Here is a 27,802-nt window from a genome sequence, read left to right on the forward strand (position 1 = left end):
TGAAGAAGTAAGTAAGAAAATCCATAGAGAATCAGTATAAGGCCCTAATCGATCGATGGATCCCCTTTCAGATACAACGAAACGAAGGACGAGCACATGCCGACGAGAATTTCAACAGCATCGAACAATGAGTTGGTTGAGCAATGAAGGAAACAACTTACTGGAGCTTAACGAGCAGGTGGACACATCGGAAAATCGTCGAGCTATAATGCTCGACTTCTTAACTGCCGTCTGTCAAAACATGTTACACTAATTACAGACAATGTAGTGGAAGTCTCAAATGTATTATTAGGAATTGGGAAGGGTAGATGATACTTGTTGGTCCAGCGAAATCTGGATATGAATTCTAAGGCAGCCCAAGAGGGAAAATATGCGAAGCCTGGCACTAATTGGCATCGCTTAGCATGCTAGCTATAATTCGTCTCGCCAATTGGCCCGGGGAGATGTGAAAACGATCTTCTAGATCGGACCCCAATCGATTGTCTCCCAAGGTGTATGTAAACAGACGATTTAATGGTGGCTTCAAGTGTGTGTCTTGCAGTTGCCATAAGTTGCCTAAATTTCTCTGACTGTATGGAAAAGTCTAGTTTTTTTCAATACCCCTTTAATAAATGTAGGATATAATTTTTACTTTAATACTTTTCAAAGAAAGTTTCGTGAGTCTGGACTTGCCTCTGCTCATTTCTTGCTGCTACTTTTCGGATTTTGTTTACCTCTCGAGTCGTCCGTCACGTGCTGTTTTCTATTTAATCGTTAAGATCAGTGATTCAGACTCCGTCTTTGGGTGACTTTTTCACCGTCAAACATTTTTAAAAACTCTTAAAAGACCGAGTGATCGACCTTGTGCGACTTACATTTAGACAGATTCGAAACAGGTTCTTTGCTTTTCTCGGACTCTATGTCACGTTGGGGCTTTGTTTGTTTTCTTTTTTCGATTGCTTATATTCTATGCCCCCAAGAGACTGGCTTTAATCAACAACTGCAAGTTTTCGACTTGCCTTTAATATATGTACAGATGTATGTATGTACGTTCATATGAATGTAACTTCACCAGGTATAGCGTCAGCTCCAGTGGAGATCAGACGGCAGACTAGGTCGGGCTTACCCGCTGATCAATCGCACAGCACAGCGTTTGAATCTCAAACGAGATCGCAATGTTGATCTCGAGCACTTCACTACCACCACCGAGCTCTCTTTCTTGCTCCGCAGACGTCCTCACCCGGCTGGCGCAAACAATAAACTGATTCACATTCACAGGTTTCCAGTGATCAACACGATCGTATAGATATAAAGAAAGAGTGCAAATAAAAAACAAAAACCCAAACCCAAAATAAGACCACGATTCGAGTATCTAGCGAGTACTAGCTCAAAGATGGAATATTCGTATGCAGCAACAGTTAGGGGAATCTTATCATGGCTCCAGCTTTTATCGCTTTCGGCCGTCGAGTACGACGCTGGGCTCACAAAATCCACCCGTCGTCGTCTCACTCATCTGCGCCAAAGTGTTATCAAGATCCAAATTCACTCATTGCTGTCCAGTCTAGATAAGCCAAATCAATTCGGCCGCTGACGCAGCCCAAGACACTACACTTCGCATGGATGAGATTTAATGGATGCAGAATGAGTGTTGGATATATTTATATTTTCATATTTATAAGTTCGTTTCCGACTCCCCAAAACTCGTTCTAAAAATATTAGAGATCACGCGCTTATCTGGAAATTATTCTCTCTGTAAACTACGTTTAACCGTTTTAGCTATTTTTTACCGTCCGGCATATTTTTGTTGTTTTGTCGTTTTCATTTAAGAGAAACTCATTCGGAACGTTTTTTCGAGTCACACGTGCCTGCCCATTAAGATACCCGGTAATCTTCTTTCATATAGTTTGTATATCGTAAATGGTAGAGCACCTGTTCTACTTTTGTCAAGCTCTCAGAAGAAGAAGGCTAGAACACTTAGCCATCATACACGTCGTACACAATATGCCCCAGAAAGGTAGAAAATTTCGATGGGAGAAGATCCGATCTGATCGCCATTCTCTATGGTTGTCCGTTTTCGGTTTTCCCGTATATTCGAGATTGTGGATGCCACAGATTTTCGTCCTTGTGGGTGCTGAGGGGGGCAGATCGAATTTTTGAAATACACATGTAACAGTGTGATAGTATCTGAGCCTCTAAGATATAGGCGCTCATGCAGACGGACAGACAGACATGGCTATATCGACTTGCCCGACATGGGGTCCGAAACGCTTCCTTCTGGGTGTTACACACATCCACTTTCACCAAAAATATACGTAATATAACTGTTGAGCCACTGAGCGGCTTCAGCAGCGTAGTTTGCGACATATTTGTATATTAAAGGCGATAGTTGTTCGGTTTAAAATTTGTTGTTTCAAGGGCAGTCGGGCCGAATTCCCTGCGCGATCGATCGAGAGAGCGAGATCGGAGGAAAGAAAGAAAGGCGCGATATAAAGGCAAGAGAGAACGGCTGGATAGGCTGCTGCCGTGTCCGATGCAGTACAGTGGGCAGTGAAATAAGAAACAAATAAGGATTTTACTCTACTGCTGGCTTAATCTATTAATTGGGAACTATTGGGCTGCGTAACCCAACAATAACGCTATACTCTTTGAGTTGATATTTGTGCATTTGTGCATCACCAACCTCCTCTTCTGAGCATATTTTTTCGGACTCTTTCAAACTCATTGCGAACTCTTTATGACCCAATTTTGTTGCCTCTTTATTGTTTTAACAATAACACCGACTTTGACGCCACAATCAGTAAAAGTTTTGAACGTAAACTAATAATTTTGCACCATTATCAACTTTCTTTGGAAGTTATGCCCTGAAATTGTTCTTTGTGCTATCGGTACTAGAGACTAAAAGCTGATAAGAAATAAATGTATGACAAAATACACAACATCACGAATAATTTTACTGAGGTACTCTTTGGCGCTGGCATATGGCATATGGCAAAAATATGTATGTCGACTTATTAAATACATTGCTTTCATATTCCAGATGGAAAGTGTCATTTAAATGTATTTTTCAACAGGATATTGATAACGAATAAGAGAGTTTTTGATACTCACAAGACGGACACAAGACACAAGACATGGCTCTTACCTTTGCAAGAATTTCTATATACGCATATTGAGACGAATCTAGATTAAGTAGTCTGACTATTAATTGTATCATGCCGGATTATATTAGAAATAGTCAGTCTTGACACGAAGTTGTTTGGAGCAACACATAAATTCTTTAGAAAAAAAGTCTCTCTATATAGTTAAAATACTCTCTGTTTTCATATTCTCAACCCGGAGAATGAACTGTATGAACTGTAACTATATGCGCTTTATGGGTCTAAAACATACAATTACACGAATTGAATACTCCTATACTCTCTAAGCAGAAAAAACTTATTGTTTCAGCATTACAGTCGTTCGATAAATGTCTAGATTCCAATTAACTCTAAAAAGAAGCAGCTGTTTGTTTATTGGGAGACGCGGGTGGTTGTTAACATCTTTCGTTCATTTCTTTCGTGCCGTTCCGCCATTTTTACAAACGACACCCAATGAATTAATAGCGTAACATTTTATTGGATATACATGTGCTCTTTTAGCGTTGCCATAAACCATAAGAAAATTAATTAAGCCGCCGAGATAGCATTACGCCATCAACCCTACCCTCCCCAGGAGCGTTGTGAAAGGGATGCTGTCGATGCGGGGGATGATTGTGATTGTTCCCGTACCCGAGGGATGAACGATTCCTACGGTCTAATTGGTTGCTGCTGCCAACTTCAACTAGTTCCACCTCGGAATAAAGGGATCCGCAGCATTGTGCTTACGAAACATTTTCTGTGCATGCTAAGACACAATATCAAAAGGCTACAGTTAAAGGCAAGTATGTATTTTGTTTATTTATTACATTGTCTTTGTGATCTCCTGCAACAGCATTTGATCTGAAATTAGCTACACCTCAAATAAACTTATGAGAATTTGTAGATCAGATCGTATAATCCTCATTTCAAAACTGATATACATAAGTCACATCATTTTCAAAAACGCTCTTTCTTCGTATAGTCATATTTACACTGCACTATTTACACTTTAAGCTAATTTAAAATCTACGTTGCATATACACAAAAGTCTATTTAATACCGTCACGGATCGGATGTACATATGTACATATAGTACATAAATGTATTTAAGCCCTTTACCGAAAGCTTTCATATTGAACCAACTCTCTCCATAAGATACCAGGGTAGAAACACAGTTGCGGCTACAACGGCGACACATGTGGCGCACAAAGCAATTGTCGTTGAAAGATTTGAGATTGAGAAGTGATCTTCTTTTTCCTCAAACTCTTCGTGTGGATGCTTTTCAAACTCCAGGACCTCGACATCAAACCGAAAGCGCACTTTCGATTCTGGCGACTCCTTGCGCCAAACCAAATGTCCCGACGACTCGCGTCGCTCCAGGCTCCATTTCGGGTCGTGGACTGCAAATAAAAAAAAAAATGGTGCTAATGATTAACCAGAAAGGTAGGCTATTTCGGTGACCAAAGCTTTTAATATTCTAGCAGATCCTAATTTTCTATGCTAGCTTAATGGTTATATATTAGAAAGAGGGTATTATTATAAAGTACGAATATACAAACATATGTATATATTTATTCCTTATCAGGATGACGAGATGAATCGACATACGCTAGCTGTCTATCTGTTTGTGTCAATGCATGCTAGTCTCTCAGCTTCGAAGTAATTTTGTAACTTTAGTAACTTTTCATAGAGCATTTATGTCTGTTCTCGCATTATAAATTATTTAGAATCTCGTAGTACGAATGACTTTATCAAATCCTTTTCCATATATGTACATACATATGTATAGAGCTTAATACTAATAATACAATAATTTTAAATCGGATTATATCAAAGATATAACATGGAATGAGTATTAACGAGGAGGAACGTTGTGAGTTGCTGCTGCGACCGCAACTCTTCATTTACATATACTTGATACATAGTCAGTATGGCTCTCCTCCGCCAGACGGCGCTTATATTGAACGACAAAGAGTGCGTGCGAGAGAGACAGAAAATCAGTCAGAACGTGATTCTTATAAGATCTGAGATCTAGGCGTTCATCTGGAGCGATATGCAAAGCCGACCAGGAAACGTGAGTGTTAGAGAGAGACAGAGGGAGAGAGAATCAAATTTTTTTCTTCATTCTGGCTATAAAAATAATACGATCTGGTTCCGATTTTGCAGTCTTGAAGATAAAGTTATTCTCTATAATTCTGTGTTTTTAAATTTCCCTGTGGATCCCACAAATTTTCCTCCTTGTGGGGGCGGAAAATGTTGTTGCTAGCCTTTGATTATCAAAAATAAAAATCTTTTTGTCCAGTTTGTGTATATTAATACATTTATGTTAAAAATTAAATATTTACCTGATCCAGTCATTATGCCTCGTTGACCTGGTGATATTGATTAGAGTCTGAAATTATACAAAATACTTATGAAAAGAGTTGCGCTGCATTAATATAGAGTGGTGTAGTTAGGTACAATGTACGTACAATTATTGAAGAGTTGGTTTTCTTTTTAAACTTGCATGCTTCACATGCAAAACCTATAGCTATTAATGAACAATGAATGCATTTGCAATGGATCTTGATTCTCACAGGTACGTTGAACTAGATTTTGATGAGCTTTAAGTTTTTCGCATAGCTATGAAAAAACGAACTTTGGTTGTTGTAAGCTGGTTGGCGGTTTGTTAGCTGTAAACAAAAAGATCCCATTAGATGTGAGGAAATGTCTGCAAAGCCTGGATAACCCAAAAAAAATGGTTAATCAACACAAAGAATTGATCTTCCGTACATTTCTCTACCGAAAAAGTTGCAGCATGACCAGTTATTGTTGACCAGCTTTTAAAAAAGCAGGCGACCAGTTGATTTGAAATTGTAGTTGCGAAAACTTTTCTTAGTTATTTAATTATTACTTATTATTTGAAATAATTATTAATTATATAAAAACAATCAAACAGATTAAACACTCCTTTTACATCGTGCCAAAATATTACAAGAGAGCAACGATTTGAAGAACAAAATAATCCAACTGATATTGAAAATGTAATTTTTATCGATGCGAACGCTTCAATTTCTGCTCGGAATTGAACATGAGATACCATGTACATAGAAATAACTTGTATGGATTTGATATATGTACGTACATATAATATATGATACATTTTGGAAAATCATGGAGTAGTAGTGAGAGGTATGTATGTATGTATGTAACGCTCTACAATGGTTTTTTTTTGTATCTAATTGGTGACAAGCCAGCTTAAGATAAACGATAATTAACGGAAAAAAATGTGCCCAACCTTTCTCCCTTCGAGAAATCCTGGGTAAGCCCTTAAATGTACATATGTATATCTCACAACAATATCATGAAAAATATTTCGAGAAATGTACTGCCCGATAACCTCAGTCAGTCTCAGTCGCAGTGAGTTGATAGCCATGACAAGCGACAACTCACACGTTCCAGCTGAAGTTCGTCCATCTCATTAGAAATTCCCGCACACTATCAATTACTGAAAGCTTTACCCAACAAGCACCGACTATGCGAAACTGTATTGAACTTAAATGTAACCCTGTCCTTCACCGTCCAATTGTCTCCAATGAACAAGTTACTGCCGATGGGAGCATTGTCTGTACCGAAGCCAGTACATGAATGAGCAACATTGGAAGGTTAAAATGCTTTTGCAGTTTACTCACACACGTAGGTAGGAAGACACTACCTGACTTTGTGTACACCCTATACACTATACAACGGTATATTGTATTCATAAAAATATATATAAATATAAAACAACCTAAGGGAAGTAAAACCGTTTTATACCCGATACTCAAAATGAGTATTGGGGTATATTATATTTGTGGTGAAAATGGATGTGTGTAACGTCCAGAAGGAATCGTTTCCGACCCCATAAAGTATATATATTCTTGATCAGCATCAATAGCCTAGTCGATTGAGCTCTGTTTGTCTGTCCGTTTATCCGTCTGTTCGTCCATATAATCGCCTAGTGCTCAAAGACTATAAAAGCTAGAGCAACGACATATTATATTCGGACTTGCTGTGATATGTCACTATTACAAGTATATTTCACCACAAAAGCCGAAAATCTGTGGCATCCACAATTTCAAAGATACGAAAAAATAGAAAACGCAGAATTGTAGATGATGATTATATCTTCTAGAGCGAACAAGAAAGGTATAGAGAGTCTTTGTTATATAGGGGTCGTCAGATTCCTTTGACCACCTGTTTATAAACCCAAGCACGCCCTTGGCCTTATTTACCATGGTAGAAATGTGTTCAGAAAACTTTATCTTTAACTTTAACACCAAGATCATCCACCAGGGTGATTCTCTCAAGAGAACCACCAAATAGAGTATAGGGAGCCAACAAAGGTGAAATGTCATAACTTTGCATTTCGAGGCATTAAGGTGTAACAAGTTAGCACAACACCATGACTGAAAGTAATTGAGATCGGATTGCAAGTGAGAAGGAAATGAAATGTCCTTATACTGGACACACAGTTTAACGTCATCCACTTTCAATACTTTCATAAAAAACAAATTCTATTTGGATGCAAAGTCAAAATCGGAACAATATACAGATTTTGTTTTCATCTGCTGATCAGATTTCTGTTTTCTTGCTATTTGGCGGTTTCTGCGTATTACTATTACCATTAATATTACTATTACTTAGTAAATAACTTGATTTTAAGGGCTTCAAGGGCCGCGGCTCTACTTTATACCCAATACTCAGTCAGTATGTTTGTGAGCTTATGATTAATGTAACCTATATAATATCTTTTATACATAATTATAACTGCCGCAAACCTATGTTTAAATATTAAAAGCCTGATTCTTTCGAAGGCCAAAGCTGTCAGTACACAATATACCCTTTCTACTAAAAAAACGATGGGTATATACAAAATAGTGGAATGTTACCTTCGTTTTTTAATGCCATTTTTGCATTTTTCACCAAGTTCTCGAACTTCAAAATAACATACGAAGGTCATAGTGCAAAATTAGCATTTAACGATGTGCTTTGCCTTGGATCTTGAATGCCAACATAACGAAAGCATACAAAAACGTATTCTTATTTCATTCCCAAAATGTTAACTTGCTCGCCATCAAATCTTTAAAGATCGATCATTAACAGCTGATGTTCGAACCAAACAGATAAGCAATTTTATTTATTTTTACTCGACAACACAAAACACATATTCTGGACTTTGTTCCAGCCATCGAGCTGTTGTACAATGCAATGCCCTGTAATTAATTCCTTTCAAAAAGGAAATGCTTACAAATACTTTCGATCGTTTTCCAATAATATAAAGATAATGCCGTATAAGAAACTCACACAAATGAGTGCCTCTCGGTGCCTATAATGGGCTTTTTTCATTTTAGCTGCTACTGCTCGCTGATAAGATTCGCAAAGAAAGAAACGACAGCGTCAGCTCAACACTTTAATCAATGAACTCATAGACCACTCAGCTGATTGCGAGCTTTTGGCCGACGCCAGTTCTACTACGCGCTGGTACAGTATTATGTTCCAGCGAACAGAAGAGCTTTGCAATACACAATTACAGATGTCATATCTCGGGTGCACTGTGACACTTGGATATAGATGAAAAATATATACTGTAGTTACCATCTGCCCGCGGACTCTGAGCCACCTTTCACCAGTTCAATTATTAGTCACATCAGAATCAGAGTGCAGTGCAAGCCAATATACACTGTGCTCACAACACTGAAACAAAGGACAAAGGTCGAATGGTTGGGTATTGGGTGTTGGGTAGCCTAGCCACAAGTACAAATACTACACATTACACTAGACACGACAAATTCACTGGAGGTACACGCCACACGCGCCGCCTAAAGATAAGAGTGGAAAGACCTCATTCGGTTAATTGATGTATGTATGTACATACGCGCAAACTTGTACATACATACATATGTATGTATGTCTGTATGTATGCACATAGATCGTACATCGTATGTTGTCAATTAATCAATACATTCAGTGTCAATGAGTATGAATGCCTCATGCTAATCGATTGTTCAACTGTAGGAAAGTGGCGCCACTAGCAACCGACGAATACGAGTGTGTCAATGTTATGCTAATCAATTACAACCAATACAATACACTATTCTTTCTGCCACTATTAATTTTAAAAAGTCAATGATGCTCAGCTGCATGTAAAGATGTAAAGCTCGACGTGTTTTTGTTATTACCGCCTTGATTGATTTTAAAGCTCATCAGCGAGGCCAAGCACAGCACCGATTGCGGATTGCGAATTAGTCACACAAAACAGACAAAACACACTCTCTGCCACCGGCGTACAGCGGACGTAGCTGTCGATCTTGCAAGCTCTTGCCGAGTTTGCCCGCGTCGAACTATTGAAGTCCATGTATGAAAGCAGACTGCCGATACCGCTCCGTCTACATTCCGCCGCAGCGCCAACAGTAGCAGCGGGAGCCGCCGGAGCGAGCTCCACCGGCCCGAGAGGGGGGCTCGCCCTCGCCTCACACTATTGTGCTGTGCTTTTTGCTGCTGCTCGCAATAACCAAAGCGGTGGCAACTACAACTACCCAATTCGTTTCTCTCATCTTTGAATGGAATATGCTTTTAGATGCGAATATTTTTATTTGAATTAGTCTTTCATCGGACTTTACGGCTGTATAAATATTCCAAATATTATACATAAGTAATAGCTGAAATCGTGCAAGAGGTAGTACAAATTATTATCATTACCTAATAAAGAATATATACTAGAATCTCTGGCTCCATATGGTATGTATATAGAAATTGATCAGCATGAAGAGCCGAGTGGATTTACACATGTAGGTCCAAACCAGTGGACGTCTTACTCATTTAGCAGCCATAGAAACCAGTTGTGAAAAATGTGGAATTTTGTAAACACCTATATATGTATAATACCTACTTAAATTCATGGAAGACTTTCCGATCCTCCAAGAATGCGTTATCAAGGCTCTTACTTACAAACATTGCAGTCAAAATGCTATATTTTTGAAATTTCGAAACGAGTCGAAAGCATTTTAAAACTGATCCAATCCACAATCTAAGCAGTATGAATTACACTAAGCAACAAAATCGAACTTTTATATTCCACCAACCAAACCGACTTTTTTAAAGATTTTGGGGCTTTACATTTTTTGTATGTTCTTTAAGAGGTAATGCCTAATTTTTCACATAACTTAAGAATCTTACAATTGGTTATAAAAGTGGTGTTGCATAGTGTTATTTGTTCGACACTTTTCCATGTAATATCGTTTTAAAAAGACCGGACGTTACGTTGTGATCCGTAGCACACGTGCCGCGACACAATTCTACAAGGTACTCTGTACGTATGCAGTCATATACGTGGCAGTCAGCCACGGAAAATTTGTTCTCCATTCTTATCATAATAAGGTTCCGATCGCAGCCACACTCAGCACTCTGGTACTTTCAATAATTATAAGACAATAAAAATATTAATAACTTATTACTTAAGGCGTTCGGAATGGAAAATAGGTTCCTCTGTTACATATATGTACATCAGTACACTTTAACGAATTTAATATACTCCTGTCCACTTTGAGTACCTAGAATCGTTTCATTCGTTTTGTTTTTCTTGTTGCTTTTTGCCTTTTAACAAATTAATTGCCAAATTAAAGTAATGTGAAAAATATTAATAACTGACATATGTATGTAGAACGATCGATCTGTGTGGGTATCAAAACCTTCCGCCAAGAAGCTACCATCCGTTGTTGGGTTAAATTTACACATTACTACTGTCAAATTTAGAGCAGGTTGTTGTCACTGTCAAAGAGTAATTGAGCTCAATTGAGCATACGCCTACCCTAATATTATACCCAGCCCAGCCGAAATAGCTTGTGCAGGGTAACAGCATCCACAAAGAGAAAACAATAGGTGCTGTTCTCTGTGCTTTATTTTGTTAATCTCTACATAAATACATATGAAGTTCTCCATGTGCCTGTGTATTGAGTGATACTTGCCGTACTGTCTGATCTGATTGTACTTCCACTGCGCTGTGATGACAGCTCTCTTTGCATACATACATATGTACTTTCTTACATACACATGTATGTTCAAGTACGTACAAGTATGTATTTAAATATTAAACTCTGAGCGGGGAGACTAAGATTATCTGCGCGGAGCGCGAATGAATTATCATTTTCCCTTCGACTGCCCCCATCATTGGACCAAAACGAAAACCACCAGGGAGCTCTCGGAAGACGCATAATGAGGTCCGGGTCCCGAATCCCAAGCAAAGAATAACATCGTAATCAGAACACACAAGCATATACATACATACATATGTATGTATATAAACGTATTGTACAGTTCCCTGTTGTAAGTATCAAATATAGTTATGTCTCGAGCAGCGACATCTGAACGGTCCAACTCTGAAGACAGGTAGGTAGTCCCTGCGCGTCTAGCGAAGCAAATGATTTCTGTATCTTGGTCTCGCACCCTGAAGTAGCAACGCACATACTTGCTTGACCGAGGTGCTCAGGAACTGTGCCGATATTCAATCGCTAGAAAGCTTGAGCCTGCCCCACAGCTACGACTACTACAACGAGCGGAAGATGATTTCGCCAAACCCGTATTCTTTTAGCGGGAACGTGTCAAATAGCAGCTGCGCCAGCGACGACGACGTTTCCTTTACAGACTGTTTACTCGAAGACAATGGCCGCATTTCGTTGGCCTACGAAAATCTGAGAAGCATTCCAAGGCGACTTGCAGACAAGTTCGCAGCACAGACGAAGTGTCTAGATCTCAGTCATAATGACTTCCGCGATTTGAAATTTCTCTCCTTCTTCGAAAACCTGGACACACTGATTTTGGACAGAAATATGAATTTGGACTTGAACACTCTTCCTTATCTACCAAGCCTAAATATATTGTGGTAAGTCATCTGCATCGATTATAATGATCACACTGACACTGTTGTCACTATCTTTTAGGATCAACAACTGCGATATCTCCAATACCGACTGGATACACCGGATCGAACGCAACTGCCCGGCTCTGGAACAACTGTCGTGCATGGGCAACATCCGCACCGCCGTTGCCAGTCAGGGTACCGAAATAGATGTCGGACGCGACTATATTCTTCAAGTATTACCCAATCTTAAATATCTTGACGGTGTGCCGGTGCCGGTTTCCGTCACCCAGAACAACGGCAACGGTAGCCCTGCTGTTCTCTTTTCCCCTTCCCAAGGGCAATGCCAAGACTCAACGAGCCACACAGGCAGTGGGAAAATTTCCACACCGACACTCGCATTCAAGAATCTCTTCCGGCTCAAACCATCCACAAAGCCGCATGGTCCTGATGGAGCTCGAAGCGAACATATGTATGGAAACGGCTCGTCCACAAACTAACATAACATCAACAAATGGTTCGGCAAAGGTCATATGCATATGTTAGCCTATGATATTTGGACATCCATGGAATTATTAGCGATGCTCTTCTTCCCCAGAATGCTGCAGCCCTGGATTGCACCTTCCTAACAATGGATGCAAATGTGTACAGGTATATGATAATTGTCATTAACTAAATATGTACACTTATGCTAATGCAAATAATTACTATATGCTAAAAAAGAAGCCTAGCGTCATAAAATAAATTTTTACAATGCAGCGACTGAACATCAGTAAAGTAAGTGTTCTTCATGAATGACATTCATGAACTCTACATTCACAATCATTTGTCTTATTTTTATTCATTGTACAAATATTATAATAAAGACGACGTCAAATCAGCACCTGTTATGATTGATTTTCTTTTCGCCTTACAGAAACATATATGTACATATATCCTTAATATTCACACGAAATATATATTTATTCCGAAACCACAGTCATTATACAAAAAATAAAGTATGTAACTGTCACATGAACAAAGAGCACAGAGGTACATATATATATTAAATTCGTGCCAATGTCTGCAATAGACAGAAGAGTAACCGTCGAAACATTCCGACTATAAAGTACTGTAAATAAGTAAACATTCTTGATAGCTAGTGGTATCACTCCAGATCAAGTTTGTTTCAAATTGAAATAAAAATTCCAGATCCTAAATCCCAGTCTTGTGCGGTAACATCTCGAAGTGCTCGCGCCCCAATCCGCTCTCCCCCCACAGCTCACTCACTTACAGTAAGACTCGCAAGGGCACCTGTTCCTCTTCCTCTCATCAGACATGTGATTACAGGACGGAGTGGAATGTGGAATACATAATTGTATATTCTGTAATAAAGCTGAAACCGAAGCGATTAACATGCAAAGGTATTCAAATCTTCAGCCCAAAAAGATAGAAATACTATTGTGTACAAGCAAGCCATATGTTGTTTCCTATATGAATAAAAGAGGAACAAAGAAGTTGAAATACAATTTTTCTCATCTTTCTGCACAGTTTATTTCCGAACTATCTTCACGCAGTCAATTTAAAGATTGATGCGATGCGCAGAACTACTGAATAACTGAGCATGAAAAAATCCTTACTCGGATGCAGTACTTGATTATGTTCTAATTTACACCCGGCTTTTTTTAAATATTTGTATATGCTAATTGTTCAGAATCAGAAATTGAAAAGTTATTTTTGAGAATATTTGGAATTTTTAGACAGATGTTGCACAAATGAAGTTACCAATAAGTGCATCTTTGGGTCAATTTGACTTTATGTCCATGTTTCCTAATGCTGCCTCCAACGAGAGAATTAATTTCTCATTGTTTTTGATTGAAGACTGCTTGGCGGTATGGGACGAAACTTGTTCCAGGGCCCACTGTGCCAGCTTGTGCGACTCTTTGCGCTTGGAACTTACTGTTTTAGAATTGGCCAAAAAGTTGCAACTCAAATAAAGGCCATATAGGGCACGCAAATTGTGTGGATTCAACTTTAGAGCCTGCGAATAGTACGTACGAGCTGCTTCAACATTTTCAACGCCACCCTGCAAGGATAAAAACGAATTGTCCCTCTGTTTTCATTAGAATTATAGAACTAACTCACCATAGTGTAGCGTATCTCTGCGAGTCTTTGATGTATTAAATGGCTATGAGGATTGTGCAACAAAACTTCCTCCATGCAAAATGCTGCCTTTCCGTACTCGCCCTCGGCCAGGTACATGCTGCATAGCTCGTGCCATGCTTCTTGATCCGACATGAACCTGCCAAAAGGAGAAATTAGCGGGAATTCCTCTCCAAGGGATTATACAGAAACTTTTACTTTTTCAGATAGTCGTTTAGTTCTTTGATGGCTTCAACTCGACGACCACGCGCCTTCAGTATAGCAATCTTCCTTTTCCGGGGCGCAGCATTTGTCTCATCTTTGGCTATTATGGCATCCAGAACGTCATCGGCCTCGTCATATTGTTCAAGTGCTTCATACCGCATCGCTTTGAACTTCATAACGCGCAAACTACCAGGAAACTCCAGGCTCAGCTGCTTGGTGCACTTAGTGGCAATGTCGAATCGCGCCGTGTCCAGTGCCGCTATTATTACCTGCTCCAGAATCAGATGACGCTCATTGCCAGTTTTATGGACTTTGTCTTCGAGTACCGCGACCCAAAGCTGGACAACCTCCTCGCTATGACGTCCGGTTTCCTCGCGCCACTTTCTAAACTGGTCTCGCACATCTGAAAAAATGGATAAGTTTTTAATATGCTTTTCCAGCTTATTTAATTTAAATATTCGCATATGCATATACATACATACATATGTATTTTCTTTTGTACATACGTACACATGCAGATAGAAAGGGACACATGCTTAATTTAATTTTAGTCAAATACGCCCGTAAGCTAAATGGAACAGCAAAAACTTTACCTGACCAGCTCATTTCCTCATAGTTCAGGGACATTTTTACTGTCACGGCTTTATCTTTCTTTTACTTTAATTTATGTCAATTATGTTAAAATTTATGAGTTCAGAAAAGCAAGTGTTGTAAAACAAAAAAACGAGTGTTGTAAATCGCAGTTTAACACACCTAAGCCACCTTTAAGACACCTCCATTTAAACGAATGAACAACTTAATCTAAACCGCAGAAAATAATACTGTTTGTAAATGTTCCTTGCAGATCATTCACTTACAAAACAATGACAACGATATCTTTCACCAGAACTGCGCGAAAATTCTTTAAGTTTCACCATTTTAGTGGGTTAATTTAAATACCTACTGTTCTTAAGTGGGTTAATCAAAATGATATATCTCGCATTTTATCATTGGTTTAGTACTAATAATATCTATTATTGGAAGTGCGCCAGGCACGCTCTGATTATAGGCACCCACGTAAACCAAGCAGACGCTATGGATCTGAGTATTGTGAGCCGTGTTTGTTGACAGTATAGTATGCAGTTTTCGAGCTGATAACGACATAAATATGTACATATGTACATATATACGTATATAAATATTTTCGATAAAAAAAAGTGATTTGTAATATTTTCGAAATGCGATTTTTCAAAAAAGTGAGTGTACTTTTTGTTTTTTCAGTGCTGTCATTTATTGTCTTGTTTAACAAATATTTATGCATCACGTAATTATTTCAACTCTTGGAAAAATAGTATGTGAGCAGTCAGCAATAAAAATAAAAGCAGCTTCAGCGGTGATATTCGTATTGACACGTCTTTGGTCACACTGTGGTGTAAAACACGATCATCGATATAATTGAAGTATCGTATGCATGTCTATCGCGTAGCAATCATCCCCAGTTGTTTATAAAGCAGCACATTCAAAATTTCAGGTTTATTAAAAATTCTTTTGGCCACAAAGCGGGCGACTTCCGCTGCATGTTGGATGTGAACGAGCCGTCCATTACAAGGCAATAGACGTAACCAAGCCGAAAGGGAAGATAATACAATGGGGCCTCCACAATTACAGCGCACTTTTTTGGGCTTCGACTTGAGTACACAGAAGGTAAAACATCAGCCACTGCCTACGTTGTATTTTTCGTTGCAGAGGCGTTGCTTCTATTCCGTGTGCTTACGCATGCAGCTTCAACCAAGCGCGTGTTATTGAGAGAGGTCATACAACAAACACGGCACACGAATCTCGTTGAGGCACTTCTTATCAATGATCCCCAGCCTTGCTTATCTATTAGCCGCAATAATTTAGCTATAAGCGTATGTATTTTTATGCCAGACCCAGATGCCACCGGTTAACCACCCAAATCACTGGAAAGTCATATAAAATGACGCAATCTTTGACACTTACTTGACCTTACAATCCAAGTAGCTGTGCTTGATCGTTACTTTTAAGGTGTGCCCTACAACTATTTTCAGCTGAAAGCTATTCTGCTAAACTCCAACCTGACAGTGGTTGCCTCGGCCGAGGTGAAGTTCGACAGCGACTTGCCGGAGTTTCGAACCAGTGGTGGAGTCAGCCCCGGACCCAACAAACATGAGTACGTCCAGGCCTAAGCACCTAAACCTGAGTGTCCTAAACTCCTATACACGACCTTATTCATCAGATTCTTTGTGCAGCCAGTGATGTGGGTGAAGGCCGTGGACATTGTCTTGGACCGTTTGGTGATGCAGGAGGCTGATTTAAGCACTGTTGCAGCCATTTCTGCTGCGGGACAGCAGCATGGTTCCTTGTACTGGTCAAAGCACGGAATTTCAGCTTTGCAAAGCCTTGATCCCGAAAAGTTTCTCCACGCACAAATCGATGACTCGGCATTTGTGGTCAACCGCACGCCCATTTGGATGGATGCGTCAACCACTAAGCAATGCCTGGAGATGGAGACTGCCATTGGGGGGCACACCCAGATGGTTCAGCTGACGGGCTCCAAGTGCTACGAACGTTTTACTGGACCGCAGATACGTAAGATCTACCAGCAGCGCACTCATGCCTACGAGGATGCCCAACGAATCTCACTGGTCAGCAGCTTTTTGGCCTCACTCTTTTTGGGAAGTGTGGCACCGATCGACTTCAGCGATGGCTCCGGCATGAACCTGCTGGACATCCGCGAAAAAGCCTGGTCCAAGGCCTGCTTAAATTCGTGTGCACCTGACCTGGATGAGCGTCTCGGTCAGGCGGTCAGTGCCAATACTGTCCTTGGCGGCGTTTCAGAATATTTTGTGAAGCGCTTCTGCTTTCCGGCGTCATGCCAAGTCGTCGCTTGCACCGGAGATAATCCTTCGGCCTTGGCAGGAATGCTAGTGGACAATGACTGGTTAAGCGTATCCCTTGGCACTAGCGACACTTTAATGATGAGTTTTGAGAAGCCCCCCATCTGGGAGGAGGGCCATGTGTTGTGTCATCCAACGCAGACGGACGAGTTCATGGGACTGTTATGGTAGGCCGGCATTGTGGAAGGATAACGACACACTTACATTTGCTCATCCAGTTTTAGAAATGGCTCCTTGGTCCGTGAGGCTATGAACAATGTGGAGGCTGGAGGAAATTGGGTGAAGTTCAACGAGCTTCTTGAATCGACACCGCGCGGAAACTTCGGCAATATGGCCGTGCATTTCAACGACATGGAAATTATTCCCAAGGCAAAGGGCACATTGCGATGGAATAAGGATTGTTTGCCCAACTCCCCGGATGCTTCCAAGGGTGTAATAAAGTAAGTCATTGAATATTTTAGTAGCTGGAAGCCTCTGTCATCTTGATAGCTATCCGTGGTTCGTTATGTTTTGACATTGCAATAACTAACTCTGGGTACCAGGCTTACATATACTGTATTCTAAGCATGTGTCTTACCAATTCTTTCTGATTGAACAGATTTAGCTCACCTCAAATCGAAATTCGTGCCTTAATCGAGGGCCAAATGCTTCATCATCGAGCTGTGGCCGAAGACATGGGATTCCAGTTTGGGACAAACACAAAAGTCCTTGCTACTGGCGGAGCGTCAATAAACAAGTCTATTCTCCAAGTAATCGCTGACGTGTTCAACGCGCCCGTCCATATTCAGGTAAGTTCGCACTACACTTTGCATTCGTGTAATCGAAATTACCATTTTTCAGAACGAGAGTGAGGCTGCCCTAATGGGGGCCGCCTACAGAGCTTCCTATGCTCTGTATCTGCATGAGCTTGATCAAACTGTTCCTGCCCTCAGTTATCGCGACCATGTCCTCAGCCTAACGTCCAACAATCTGCAGCTTGTTTGCGAACCACACAAGGATAGCGAATCAATTTACGCACCAATGCTCGAGCGATACAAGGCCATGGCCCACATCCTGCAAAGCGGAATCCTGTGAGCGACGGAACAAGGAACCCAAGGCCACATTTTATACTCCAAAGCATTTCCGACTTACTTTTTACTTTTATATTCCACCTGACACTAATAAGTAGAACTAAAGTGCAATTAACAAAATTCTGTGATCGAGAATTTATTAAAAATGTATGCGAAACCATAACTGATAAATTTCTACATATGGAGCACAGCACTCTGCACACGGCCATGCTGGGCTGGGACCTATTCGTCCCATTTTGTCTCCAACTCGGCTTACTTCTTGCGGCCGCCGCGTTCCTTCACCTGCAAATGCACTGTCATCCCGTTTAGCAGATTGTAGAACGCCATCGAATTGCTGTCTTTGAAGAACATTCCCTGAAAATCGATTCTTGTATAATTACGTCTAGCCAATATACAAAAACTCAACGCTTACCTCGTAGAAGATTTTTTGCTTGGCCGGAGGCATGCCTGTTTCATCTTGGAGCTTCGCCTTGAGGTTTGCGATAGGGTCAGTGAGTGGTAGTGTTACAGCGATCATCTGTCCGTTTAGCTTCCACTCGGACTTATCCGAGTTCGGCACAAGAACCTGGATGGTGACGGGGCTCTGCAAGTGCGAGGAAAAGGAACACAAAAGGAGTTATTATCGATTGGACTGTTCAGTGAAAACATAAAAGGAAGGCTAGCTTTGGGGACCGAAGTTCTTAACACAAACTATGGCATATAAGTATACTATTTGCAGCAAGAAATTGAGTGTTTGCACAGATAAAGCAGTGCATCATTTTTTAGGATTCGACAGTTGATGCTGACCAAAAAAGCAAATGGTTTGCATGTGGCCAAGTAAAAATATTAAATAAAACAGTCGGTAGCTGACCTTGTGCGTGGAAATGAACTCCGCTTCCGGGATTAGATTGTCCTCGGAGCGCAATTTCTTTGTGGGCGGCTCTTCCTCCACGGACATTAGATCGACTGGCGGTGCCGGTGAGATTTGCGAGGGTCCTCCAGTGGACTGCATGTTCATATAGCCTCCAGTGCCAGGGCCAAATGGAGTTTCTGCAAGAGAAACACGTTAAAATTGAGGAATTCTAGTTGGATATATTTTACTGCATACGCATCATGAGAGGTCGCAATTGCATCATCATGACCGGATTAGCCTGCGCCTGGGACTGCTGGTGGTGATGGGATGGATGCTGGTGTGTCTGGTGCTGCGGTGTAGATTGGTGCTGCTGTGGCGGATGATGGTGGTGCAGATTGTGGTGAGCGTGGTGGCCACCGCCTTGATGATGCTGACTCTGGCCATGGTTGTGTTGGGGCTTAGAAGACGGCTGTGGCGGAGCCGATAGCGTTGCTTTATTTCCGACAGGCTTTGGGCCAATCTTTTCCTTTTCCTCATCTGGGAGCAGTCCCTTAACCTTGTGTATTTGATGGATTTGGTCCTCCAGAGTGATGTTGGCACGCGCCGCTCTAGTAGCTGCCTCAACACTGGAAGTGTGGCCGTCCCAGGTAACGCGATCATCCTTTTTGGTCTCTTCTTCGCCAAGTTTTTTTCCAATAACTGTTTCCTCGTCGCCAACACCAAAAATATCGGTACGCCTCTCTGCCAACTGCTTCAGGCTTGCCTCGATGGCAGTACCTGCAGCGAAGACATTGTCCTGGTTGATTTTCTCGACAGTGTGCTTGTCCCGCTGCTCCACCCATCGCGGATCCAGTAGACCAATGCGCATGTGCTCCGACACCTTGGAAGCCGGGATCTTTTCGCCAGTAATTGGGGAAATAAGGTACTCATCCGTGGGCAAGGGGGCTGCCTTGGGTTGGGTGGCCTTGGGGTCATACTTCTTGACCACAACCTTGTCGTGTGTAGGCGGCAACATGGGGGCCACCGTGGGCTGCAGTTTGGCCACCGGCGTGTCCTCGTCACTCGACGCTTCGTCCATGTCCTGCACCTGAGTATTGTCCCGTTTGGCGCCAACTGGCTGGTTATATGATGAAACGTTCTTCATTTGGATGCCCACTCTGTTCTCCATTTGCGACAGCTTGAGGCCACTCTCCAAATGGCTAGCCACCTGAGAGTCGTCTTCTTCGTCGGATTCGATTTGCATTTCTATATCCCCCTCCTCTTCCATGAGGCGCTCTTCCATGAGGACTCTGGCACCGACCTCATCTGGATTGGTAGGCGGGGGAAAGTTGCCTGACTCGAATGGTTGATAGTCCACGGTCTCTACAACCACAAAATCATGCCAGTCAATCTGGGCGTATGCTACACGTTCTCTCTCAATTTTTTCCTCTTCACGACGGCGTTGCGCCTCCTGGTGGCGTTGCCAGTTGGCGCGGTATTTCACCTGCTCCAGTACCTGGTTCATGCTGCTTCGCCCTGGGGCGCTCTCTGTGCGAAGTTTTCCGAGTAAATCCTTGGGTGGTATGAGCACTTTCGTATACTGCTCCAATAACTTGGTGAAGTACTGAAAGAGCGAGTGCTGCGGTCTCAAAAAATCAAATTGAAAGTTTCGCTGCTCCCGACTCATCAGATTGGTAAGAAACTGTCGCCCATTGCGGGCCACAAACTGAGCAGTTAGCTTCACAATGTCTCTGAAAGAGATTCAATTACTAAGTAGTGGGCCACTGATTCTATGTCCAAAGTCACTCACAAGTCCAATGCCGAAATCGAAGGAGGATCAGCAATAAACTCAAACTCTTGTGGAGGCTCCTTGGGTACAAATTGCTGCTCCACAACTTGCTTCAAAAGTTCCTGCTGCCGCTGCTGGGCAGCACTCGTGACCGCGGTTAGTTGTTTGATGGCTGTTATGCCGGCATCTGAAATATTATTGACATAGAATAAAAAATCGCAATTTATTGCTGTCTTTCGCGTACCATTTCCCTCTCGAAACTCGTTCACCTTGTGCCTGTAGTAGGCATGATAGGGATCTCCACCGTTCAGAAAGTTGAACTTTGGGTTCCCCAGCTCATTTTGCCGGATGCGTGCCTCAAACTCAGGTCCATTGCGTGCTACAAAGCTTGCGGTCTTGTCAACGATATCTAATTTTTAAACTTTTCTTACTGAGTATGTGGAAAACAAACTATATTGGCAATAACGTCTACAAATGTACACTAAAACAAGTATAAATAGGAAAACTATATTGTTTTGTAAAGGATGCTTCTAACTTCTGGCGGCGGGTATATTATGCCAATAATTGGTCCGGACATTGGCTTCGATTGATCATTTCCGAACTGCTCGTCGGTAGCGTCTACATCTAGAGTTGGCATTGCACTTGAAAACTCCTTATTTTATTGATAAAATGATAAAATTTATGGATGAAAATATGCTTCTTCGTGAGAAGATTAGAGGTGGCAGAAACTCGATAGCAATCTGTTTTTTAAACATCGGTTCCACTATCGATGGTGGTCGCTTGTCATATATTTCGCTAGCGGCACAGTGTGACCAGATGTGCAGGCACTGCAGCGCATTAAGCTGTTTTTTGTTCAAAATGTTTAATGAAAAGTTTTAATGTACAATTTTTATGAATTGTAGTTTGGTGACTATTTATTACTGGCGTCGTTCTAGTTCCAACAATATTGGATAAATCTATACTTGCCGGACATGTTGATGATCTCGATAAAAATTAATAAAATTAAGAAATTATAAAAATTCTATATTATCGGCCTTTATTTGACTGCCATGAAACTTTCTAATCGGAATATATCCGATGATTTTTTGTGAAATTAATCGGTTATAAGGTTTTGTCTTTGTTCAACCGGCTGCAACCGAATTTTATTCAATGCCTATTTTTCCCAACAAAATTTATTTTCCGATTTTTCTGTTATTCATCGGTATCTTATTTAGATTGACATACTGGTTGGCTTTATTTTTTTTTAGTTTGAGGGCTTTTAAATTGTCATAATTTAAACAAATGTGACATATGACCTGCTTTCAAACGGATTCAGCCCAACTTCCATCGTATACAACAGTACAACTTTGGGTGGAACGATATAAATCCTAACCAGGCGCGGTCATCATAGTAATTGCGATTGAGATTGAGCAGCCAGTTTTTCCAACCATAGAAAAAAAGCGCGAGAAAGGCGACAAACTTGAATAAACTATTTAGTTTGAGTGGCTAGGCTTCACTATCAATAATGTCCGCAAGATGCATGCTGTGCCGCGATTAAACACTATGGAACGAAAACAGCATCGTGACGATTTTCAAAAAAGAGTTTGTGGCTATTTCACAGCAATAAAACAGATTTTTGAGTTTAATTTATTATCTTACAAGTTTATAATTGGGAAGTTCGACGATTCTTACTACAAATAGGAGCTGTTTCTGGGAAAAGTGTACCGAGTAAAAGAAAAATATTTGAAAAAAAAATGTTCTGATCGATAAGATCAGATACTTTAGTGCCACAAGTATGGTGTTGCTAGCAGCTATAGGGGTGTTTACTTTGCAGAGCTTTATTGAATTTAAACAATTTTCTACTAAGTGCCCAAGCTGGTGTCTTACACTCGCAAGTCGACTTGTTATTGCCGAGAGAGAATTCGCTCCCAGTCTGATTATGACGCTCATTGTGCCTGATAAATGATCAGTTCAGCGGTTCGAGCTTGTAGAAATTTTCATGTATTCAGTAGTCGTCTATGAGCTGCTCTCAACCGTTGACGTCCCAATCAAGTTATCAGAATAGCTCTGAGTAGCTTCTTCTGAAACGCAGTTCGCGCTACTTCCTTATCAGTCACTTGCTACGTGACTTAAATTACATTTATATATGTGTTGATCCGCGTTTATGTAGGCGCATCTGTGAATCACATAAAATCCCATTTTTGTTTTTAAGGAATCCATATTCTCAAACAAAGAACAGCAGTGAAATGTGCCTAACCATCTACCTTTGCATGCTGACTGTTGTAATAGGCACGTCAGCATCTTCTTTGACTAATCGGTTGGAGCTCACACATCGTAAGTCCAAGAACTTGAGAAACATTATCAAAAACGATTTCTGAAACCCAAAAATCTTTAATTTTTTAAAGTGTATGTTTAGTATTCTAGAACTTAAACTTCTCTAGTCTTTAAAATATATGTAAAATGTATTATATTTACTTTGTATTCGATTAATAAATTAATACTATAATATAATACAAAAAGCAAAATAAGGGACTTCGACCCTATAGGTGTACTACATTCGAACTTAGGTCTTACTTTGATGATTTCTGTGACGCACATTAAGAAAATTTACAAACTACATTTTTGTAAAGTTCTACTAGCCGATGCTGACTTTGATGCGAAGTACAAGTTTCGAACAAACGAAGGAAAATATTCCATTAAAAGGTTAAGCCGAAAAAGTACTTCCTCAGTTTATCAATTGAGCTGATTGCTAATGGTCAAGTATTCTTCGTTCGTGTCAATTCTGTAAACAAAGATCTATGTAAGTATCTCAGTTCAACTTAAAACAGATTCACACATGGGAATGAAGTCGGCTCTCCTGACATGTTAAATTTGACATGAGGTCGTGACTGAAAATGTGCGATGAGTTGAAATATGTACAAGATGGAATTTTCTGTATGAAATCCGTACAATTTTCATCCCACAAACTCCCACAACAAAACGAGTTGTTATATCTTTATAATATTGACTATTTCTCACTGGTCTATATCTGAAATACAAAACTGTACTCAAATTCACGTATTAGACGTATTCTAATGCAATGTAAAAATCCCAAGCTTTTATTCTTAAAAGGAGATCATTTATCATTTAATTTAAGGAAGGAAAACTCTGCACTAGAACATAATTCTAACATTCTGAATCCGCTTAACCGCGTTTTTTTAATTTTTCTCTTGCACTTAGTTCACTTAGGAAAATAGGTGCATGGCTATTATAATTTAAAGGTTGATTTACAATTACAATTTACAAGCCGAAACCTATGTTATAATATGTTCGAGTCTTAATTTTTTAGCACGACAAGCTTTAAGGCCGGATGTACAAGCGCACTTAGACGGGCTTTCATCGGAAAAATGGCAGGAGCTCGTAAGTTCAGGCTTGGACTCGATCAACAGACAAAAAAGGTTCGTAAAAATGCATACGATATTTAATCAAATAAATACGATTTTTTCTACATACCCTGATCGAGACGACTGGCTGGCCCTGTCACCAGAAACTGTGTCAAATAACTGTGATAGTTCCCAAAGATAATACAACATTTCCAACAATTTATATGTTAAACAGAAACTTGGAACGCACAGAAAGGGCATCTTAAATCCATTGATATCACTCAAGGGTGTAATAATAAATACGTCAATTCTCGACTTGTCATTTCAGACTGGAGGAAAATCTTCTGAGATCAGATATTACTGTCCGAAACGGAAGTCTCTCACATGTGCAGCTTCTGGACACATTGCCCAACAACGCATCAAAGGAAGACAGCGAAATTGCCCTAAAGATCCTCAAGGCTAGTCTCTTCGTCTATAACACCCAGTGTCTGCCCCATGAGATTGAAGGTGACGAGTGTCGAACATATCTGGAAAACAAGCCACTGCCTGAAGGAAGCGTTCTTCGATCCGAATGTCTTAAGCTGCTGAAAAGCAAAAGGTACGGTCATCATTCATACAGGAGGCTGCTTGTCCACCACTACAAGAACGGATTCTATGAGGTACGTGTTGAAAGTTGGATAGCAATGGGTTCACTTATAGACTTTGATGCTCCCAGATTTTTACCGAGGATCGATTGCCGGCTGCATGGTCTATTAGTATGGGACTTTATGAGCCCGACAACATTCAGAAGGTGAAACAGGCGCGCGACCAAGCAAATGGAGACCTTAATTTGGGAATAGCGCAATGGGCGCAGTTTGTGGAACACGATCTTAGCAAGCCCGTTTCACAATCTATGAGTAAGTTAATACCAAGGGCAGTTTGCCATATTTTATAGTCAACTTCTTAGTCTAATTCTAGACGGAAGACTTTACAAGTTTCAACATCATCTAAAGAGTATTTCATTTGAGGACTTATATTTTCGCAGGCAATGGATCTCCGATAGAGTGTTGTAACCGTGATCAAAATAAACTTCAACCAAGACACAATCATCCGGCCTGTGCGCCAATTATATCCCAGGTCAGCGGGAAGTACGGCAGGCCAAACTGTCTAAATTATGTAAGGAGCGCCCTTGCGGTCGGACCGACTTGCAATTTTGGCGGCGCTGAACAGGTGGGTACACTTGGATCCTTGTCTCGCATGTTTGATGTTTGATGTTTTAATTTATATCCGCCAATAGCTAAACCAGGCCACAGCATACTTGGATTTGTCGCAACTATATGGCTTCACGCCTATAGCCGAGAGGAAGATGAGAACATTCGTTCGCGGAACACTGAAGTCAACATCAAATGGTGCACACCTAAATGACCTTCTGCCAATGACCGCCGATACGGACGACAAGGGACACTCGTTCTGTGCATGGGGGGCAAGTGCAAATGCAACATGTTTTGCGGCAGGCGACTCTCGGGTTAACAGCAATCCTTACTCCATATTGGTTTACACAATCTTCATGCGCAACCATAACCGTCTTGCCGCCGAGCTGCTGGAGCGAAATCCAGACTGGAGCGATGAGCAGCTTTTTCAGTCGGCCAAGACCGTGAATGTGGATATCTACCGACGCGTGATCATGAGGGAGTGGCTGCCGGAAGTGCTCGGATCGCGACTGGCCTCAGAGGTACTGGCTACGTCTCCACCAATAAGTCGCCAAAACGCTCCTGAGATATCTAACGAGTTCGGAGTGGCTGCTAGCCGCTTCTACTTCTCGATGCTACCCAACGAGCTCCATAACCTGGTCAAAAATGGCGACGATGACTATGTTCGAAAGTAAGTTGCTTCACTATATGACTGACTGCGTTACAAATCTTTCATTTTCAGCAAAGTGCTGCCTCCAACTAACCTTTTCGTGCTGAAGGATGAAATTTTCAGACCCCGACTTCAGTACACGGCAAAAAAGCTAGACGAAATCCTTCATAGTGTACTCAATCAACGTGCCATGAAAATGGATTCCTCATATGCGGGTGATGTAAGGTATAATATCTCAATCGATGCAACGCTCTAAGCATTGTCGCCTTGCAGGTCGTTTGGCACGAGAGCACGAAACCAACACATGCTGATATTCTAGCCTTCGATGTTCAGCGAGGCAGGGACCACGGTCTGCAACCCTATTATAAATACTTGGAACTGTGCAGCCACATTAAACAAGTGACAGGCTGGAGTGATTTCGAACAATTTATACCCAAAAATGTACGACTTTTTGTCTAAAATGTCTTACATTTTATAGTAAAATGTCAATCTACTGTTCATTGAAAGGTGTTGAATAAGCTAAAAAACATATATGCTAGTTGGACTGACGTGGACCTAATTGTGGGCGGTATTGCAGAGCGGCCTTTGAACGGAACTGTCGGTGCCACCTTCAGCTGCATACTTTGTAAGCAATCATATAATCTCTTGTTTTTTTTACTTTAATCCATGAGTTCTTATTTAAGCCGAGCAATTTGCGAAGGTGCACCAGCGACATCTGCAAGATCCAGATCTCCCGCCCTGGGCCGCTTCGTTGTTGGAGGAGTATCGTTACATGAACGGGAGCAAGCTCTTGTGCCTGAACTCTGAATTGAGGGCCACGCCGCAGAATATCTTCCAGTTGCCTTCCGCAAGGTCAGTGTATGGTGACACTACAGCAGCGCCTTTGTCACCTGTTTTATGAGCTGAGTCATAGCATAATGCGTACTTTGATTTCATTTGATATCTACTTGAGTACCCTTTTGATAAGCTGGCCTGCAGTAATTACCTACGCCTAATAATAGACTTTCTTTCTTTTTTTTCTTCACAGCAATCTACTGATCGATTGCGACAATGTGGTCTAGCGGATGGCACAAAAAGAGTTGCCCCCGAACACCCGGATGATTTAAGATGTTGTTACTAAGCTCGTATAATTATGAACTATGTATTTTGATACTTTTAATGGACCTATACGTATGAAACAGGACCAATATCTAAAATCTAAAGTCATATTTCCATATTTCAATTGTTCGCTTTTCAGGCACATTTTTTTAATATGTTGTGGGTTTTTTTTAAAACAATACGAGTAGTAAAAATGTTCGAATTTACAGAATAATTTGCAAGATCTCAACAAACATGCCTGAAAAGTTGTCATAAGAAAATGTTCATATGCTAGAAAATGTCGAGATGGAAAGCTGTTATATGAATGATTAATACTGAAAATTCGCATATTGAATTCTTCAGAGATATTTGTGTGGTTTTGAACACTAATGGAAGATATGGCTTTTACTAATCAATTAAAATACGTTGATCTATATGTATTGAAAATATACCATGTTTTATACAGACGCGGGTGCAGACCTTTCTGTCTGTTTGAAGATATGCTACAAATGTTTGAAAGGAATTCGTAGAAGCGATTTCTAACACCAACACCTGCTTATCTAACACTGACTCGTTGATTGGGTGCTTTGGGTTTCGGGGACGACTGCTGACCGTTTGATGCGATCACCTTGTGCGGCCGATACTGGGACCCACATCCAACA

General features: G+C 40.9%; 6 protein-coding genes across 12 annotated transcripts; 3 read left to right on the forward strand and 3 right to left on the reverse strand.

Annotated features, from left to right (window-relative positions):
- Nucleotides 1–3,888: 3,888 nt before the first annotated feature.
- Nucleotides 3,889–9,501, reverse strand: LOC108156497. 3 transcript variants are annotated; one of them, XM_017287992.2, is made up of 4 exons: nucleotides 9,296–9,501; nucleotides 5,567–5,767; nucleotides 5,441–5,487; nucleotides 3,889–4,495 (listed from the first exon to the last, which is right to left on the reverse strand). In XM_017287992.2, exons 3-4 carry the CDS (start codon nucleotides 5,451–5,453, stop codon nucleotides 4,224–4,226), a joined length of 285 nt encoding a protein of 94 aa, XP_017143481.1. In that variant the 5' UTR covers nucleotides 5,454–5,487; nucleotides 5,567–5,767; nucleotides 9,296–9,501; the 3' UTR covers nucleotides 3,889–4,223. The 3 variants fall into 3 exon arrangements, with proteins under 3 accessions (XP_017143481.1, XP_017143480.1, XP_017143482.1); XM_017287991.2 differs by lacking the exon at nucleotides 5,567–5,767; XM_017287993.2 differs by lacking the exon at nucleotides 5,567–5,767 and having other exon boundaries at nucleotides 5,441–5,505.
- Nucleotides 9,502–11,207: 1,706 nt separating this feature from the next.
- On the forward strand, nucleotides 11,208–12,853 carry LOC108156495. Of its 2 annotated transcripts, none has more exons than XM_017287987.2 (3): nucleotides 11,208–11,501; nucleotides 11,566–11,994; nucleotides 12,053–12,853. In XM_017287987.2, exons 1-3 carry the CDS (start codon nucleotides 11,458–11,460, stop codon nucleotides 12,468–12,470), a joined length of 891 nt encoding a protein of 296 aa, XP_017143476.1. In that variant the 5' UTR covers nucleotides 11,208–11,457; the 3' UTR covers nucleotides 12,471–12,853. The 2 variants fall into 2 exon arrangements, with proteins under 2 accessions (XP_017143476.1, XP_017143477.1); XM_017287988.2 differs by having other exon boundaries at nucleotides 11,209–11,501; nucleotides 11,569–11,994.
- Nucleotides 12,854–13,473: 620 nt separating this feature from the next.
- Nucleotides 13,474–15,043, reverse strand: LOC108156496 (ER membrane protein complex subunit 2). The gene is made up of 4 exons (XM_017287989.2): nucleotides 14,910–15,043; nucleotides 14,311–14,719; nucleotides 14,095–14,251; nucleotides 13,474–14,035 (listed from the first exon to the last, which is right to left on the reverse strand). The coding sequence occupies exons 1-4, from the start codon at nucleotides 14,941–14,943 to the stop codon at nucleotides 13,754–13,756; spliced, it is 882 nt and encodes a 293-aa protein (XP_017143478.1). The 5' UTR covers nucleotides 14,944–15,043; the 3' UTR covers nucleotides 13,474–13,753.
- A 726-nt stretch (nucleotides 15,044–15,769) lies between these two features.
- LOC108156434 (xylulose kinase) lies at nucleotides 15,770–18,446 on the forward strand. Of its 2 annotated transcripts, XM_017287890.2 has the most exons (6): nucleotides 15,770–15,999; nucleotides 16,365–16,486; nucleotides 16,553–17,380; nucleotides 17,432–17,653; nucleotides 17,812–18,001; nucleotides 18,054–18,446. In XM_017287890.2, exons 1-6 carry the CDS (start codon nucleotides 15,943–15,945, stop codon nucleotides 18,285–18,287), a joined length of 1,653 nt encoding a protein of 550 aa, XP_017143379.1. In that variant the 5' UTR covers nucleotides 15,770–15,942; the 3' UTR covers nucleotides 18,288–18,446. The 2 variants fall into 2 exon arrangements, with proteins under 2 accessions (XP_017143379.1, XP_017143380.1); XM_017287891.2 differs by lacking the exon at nucleotides 15,770–15,999 and having other exon boundaries at nucleotides 16,394–16,486; nucleotides 16,566–17,380.
- Nucleotides 18,404–21,623, reverse strand: LOC108156433 (splicing factor 3A subunit 1). Of its 2 annotated transcripts, XM_017287888.2 has the most exons (7): nucleotides 21,412–21,622; nucleotides 21,128–21,292; nucleotides 20,905–21,070; nucleotides 19,371–20,845; nucleotides 19,134–19,312; nucleotides 18,696–18,866; nucleotides 18,404–18,637 (listed from the first exon to the last, which is right to left on the reverse strand). In XM_017287888.2, exons 1-7 carry the CDS (start codon nucleotides 21,518–21,520, stop codon nucleotides 18,536–18,538), a joined length of 2,367 nt encoding a protein of 788 aa, XP_017143377.1. In that variant the 5' UTR covers nucleotides 21,521–21,622; the 3' UTR covers nucleotides 18,404–18,535. The 2 variants fall into 2 exon arrangements, with proteins under 2 accessions (XP_017143377.1, XP_033244206.1); XM_033388315.1 differs by having other exon boundaries at nucleotides 20,905–21,292; nucleotides 21,412–21,623.
- Nucleotides 21,624–22,858: 1,235 nt separating this feature from the next.
- Nucleotides 22,859–27,607, forward strand: LOC108156342 (chorion peroxidase). 2 transcript variants are annotated; one of them, XM_017287741.2, is made up of 11 exons: nucleotides 22,861–23,196; nucleotides 24,191–24,299; nucleotides 24,553–24,883; nucleotides 24,940–25,120; nucleotides 25,249–25,433; nucleotides 25,501–26,084; nucleotides 26,136–26,283; nucleotides 26,337–26,504; nucleotides 26,571–26,688; nucleotides 26,747–26,915; nucleotides 27,091–27,607. In XM_017287741.2, exons 1-11 carry the CDS (start codon nucleotides 23,109–23,111, stop codon nucleotides 27,122–27,124), a joined length of 2,115 nt encoding a protein of 704 aa, XP_017143230.1. In that variant the 5' UTR covers nucleotides 22,861–23,108; the 3' UTR covers nucleotides 27,125–27,607. The 2 variants fall into 2 exon arrangements, with proteins under 2 accessions (XP_033245257.1, XP_017143230.1); XM_033389366.1 differs by lacking the exons at nucleotides 26,571–26,688; nucleotides 26,747–26,915; nucleotides 27,091–27,607 and adding an exon at nucleotides 26,542–26,559 and having other exon boundaries at nucleotides 22,859–23,196.
- Nucleotides 27,608–27,802: the final 195 nt, after the last annotated feature.

Source organism: Drosophila miranda, chromosome 2 (assembly GCF_003369915.1).
Source record: "Drosophila miranda strain MSH22 chromosome 2, D.miranda_PacBio2.1, whole genome shotgun sequence".
NCBI lineage: Eukaryota > Metazoa > Arthropoda > Insecta > Diptera > Drosophilidae > Drosophila > Drosophila miranda.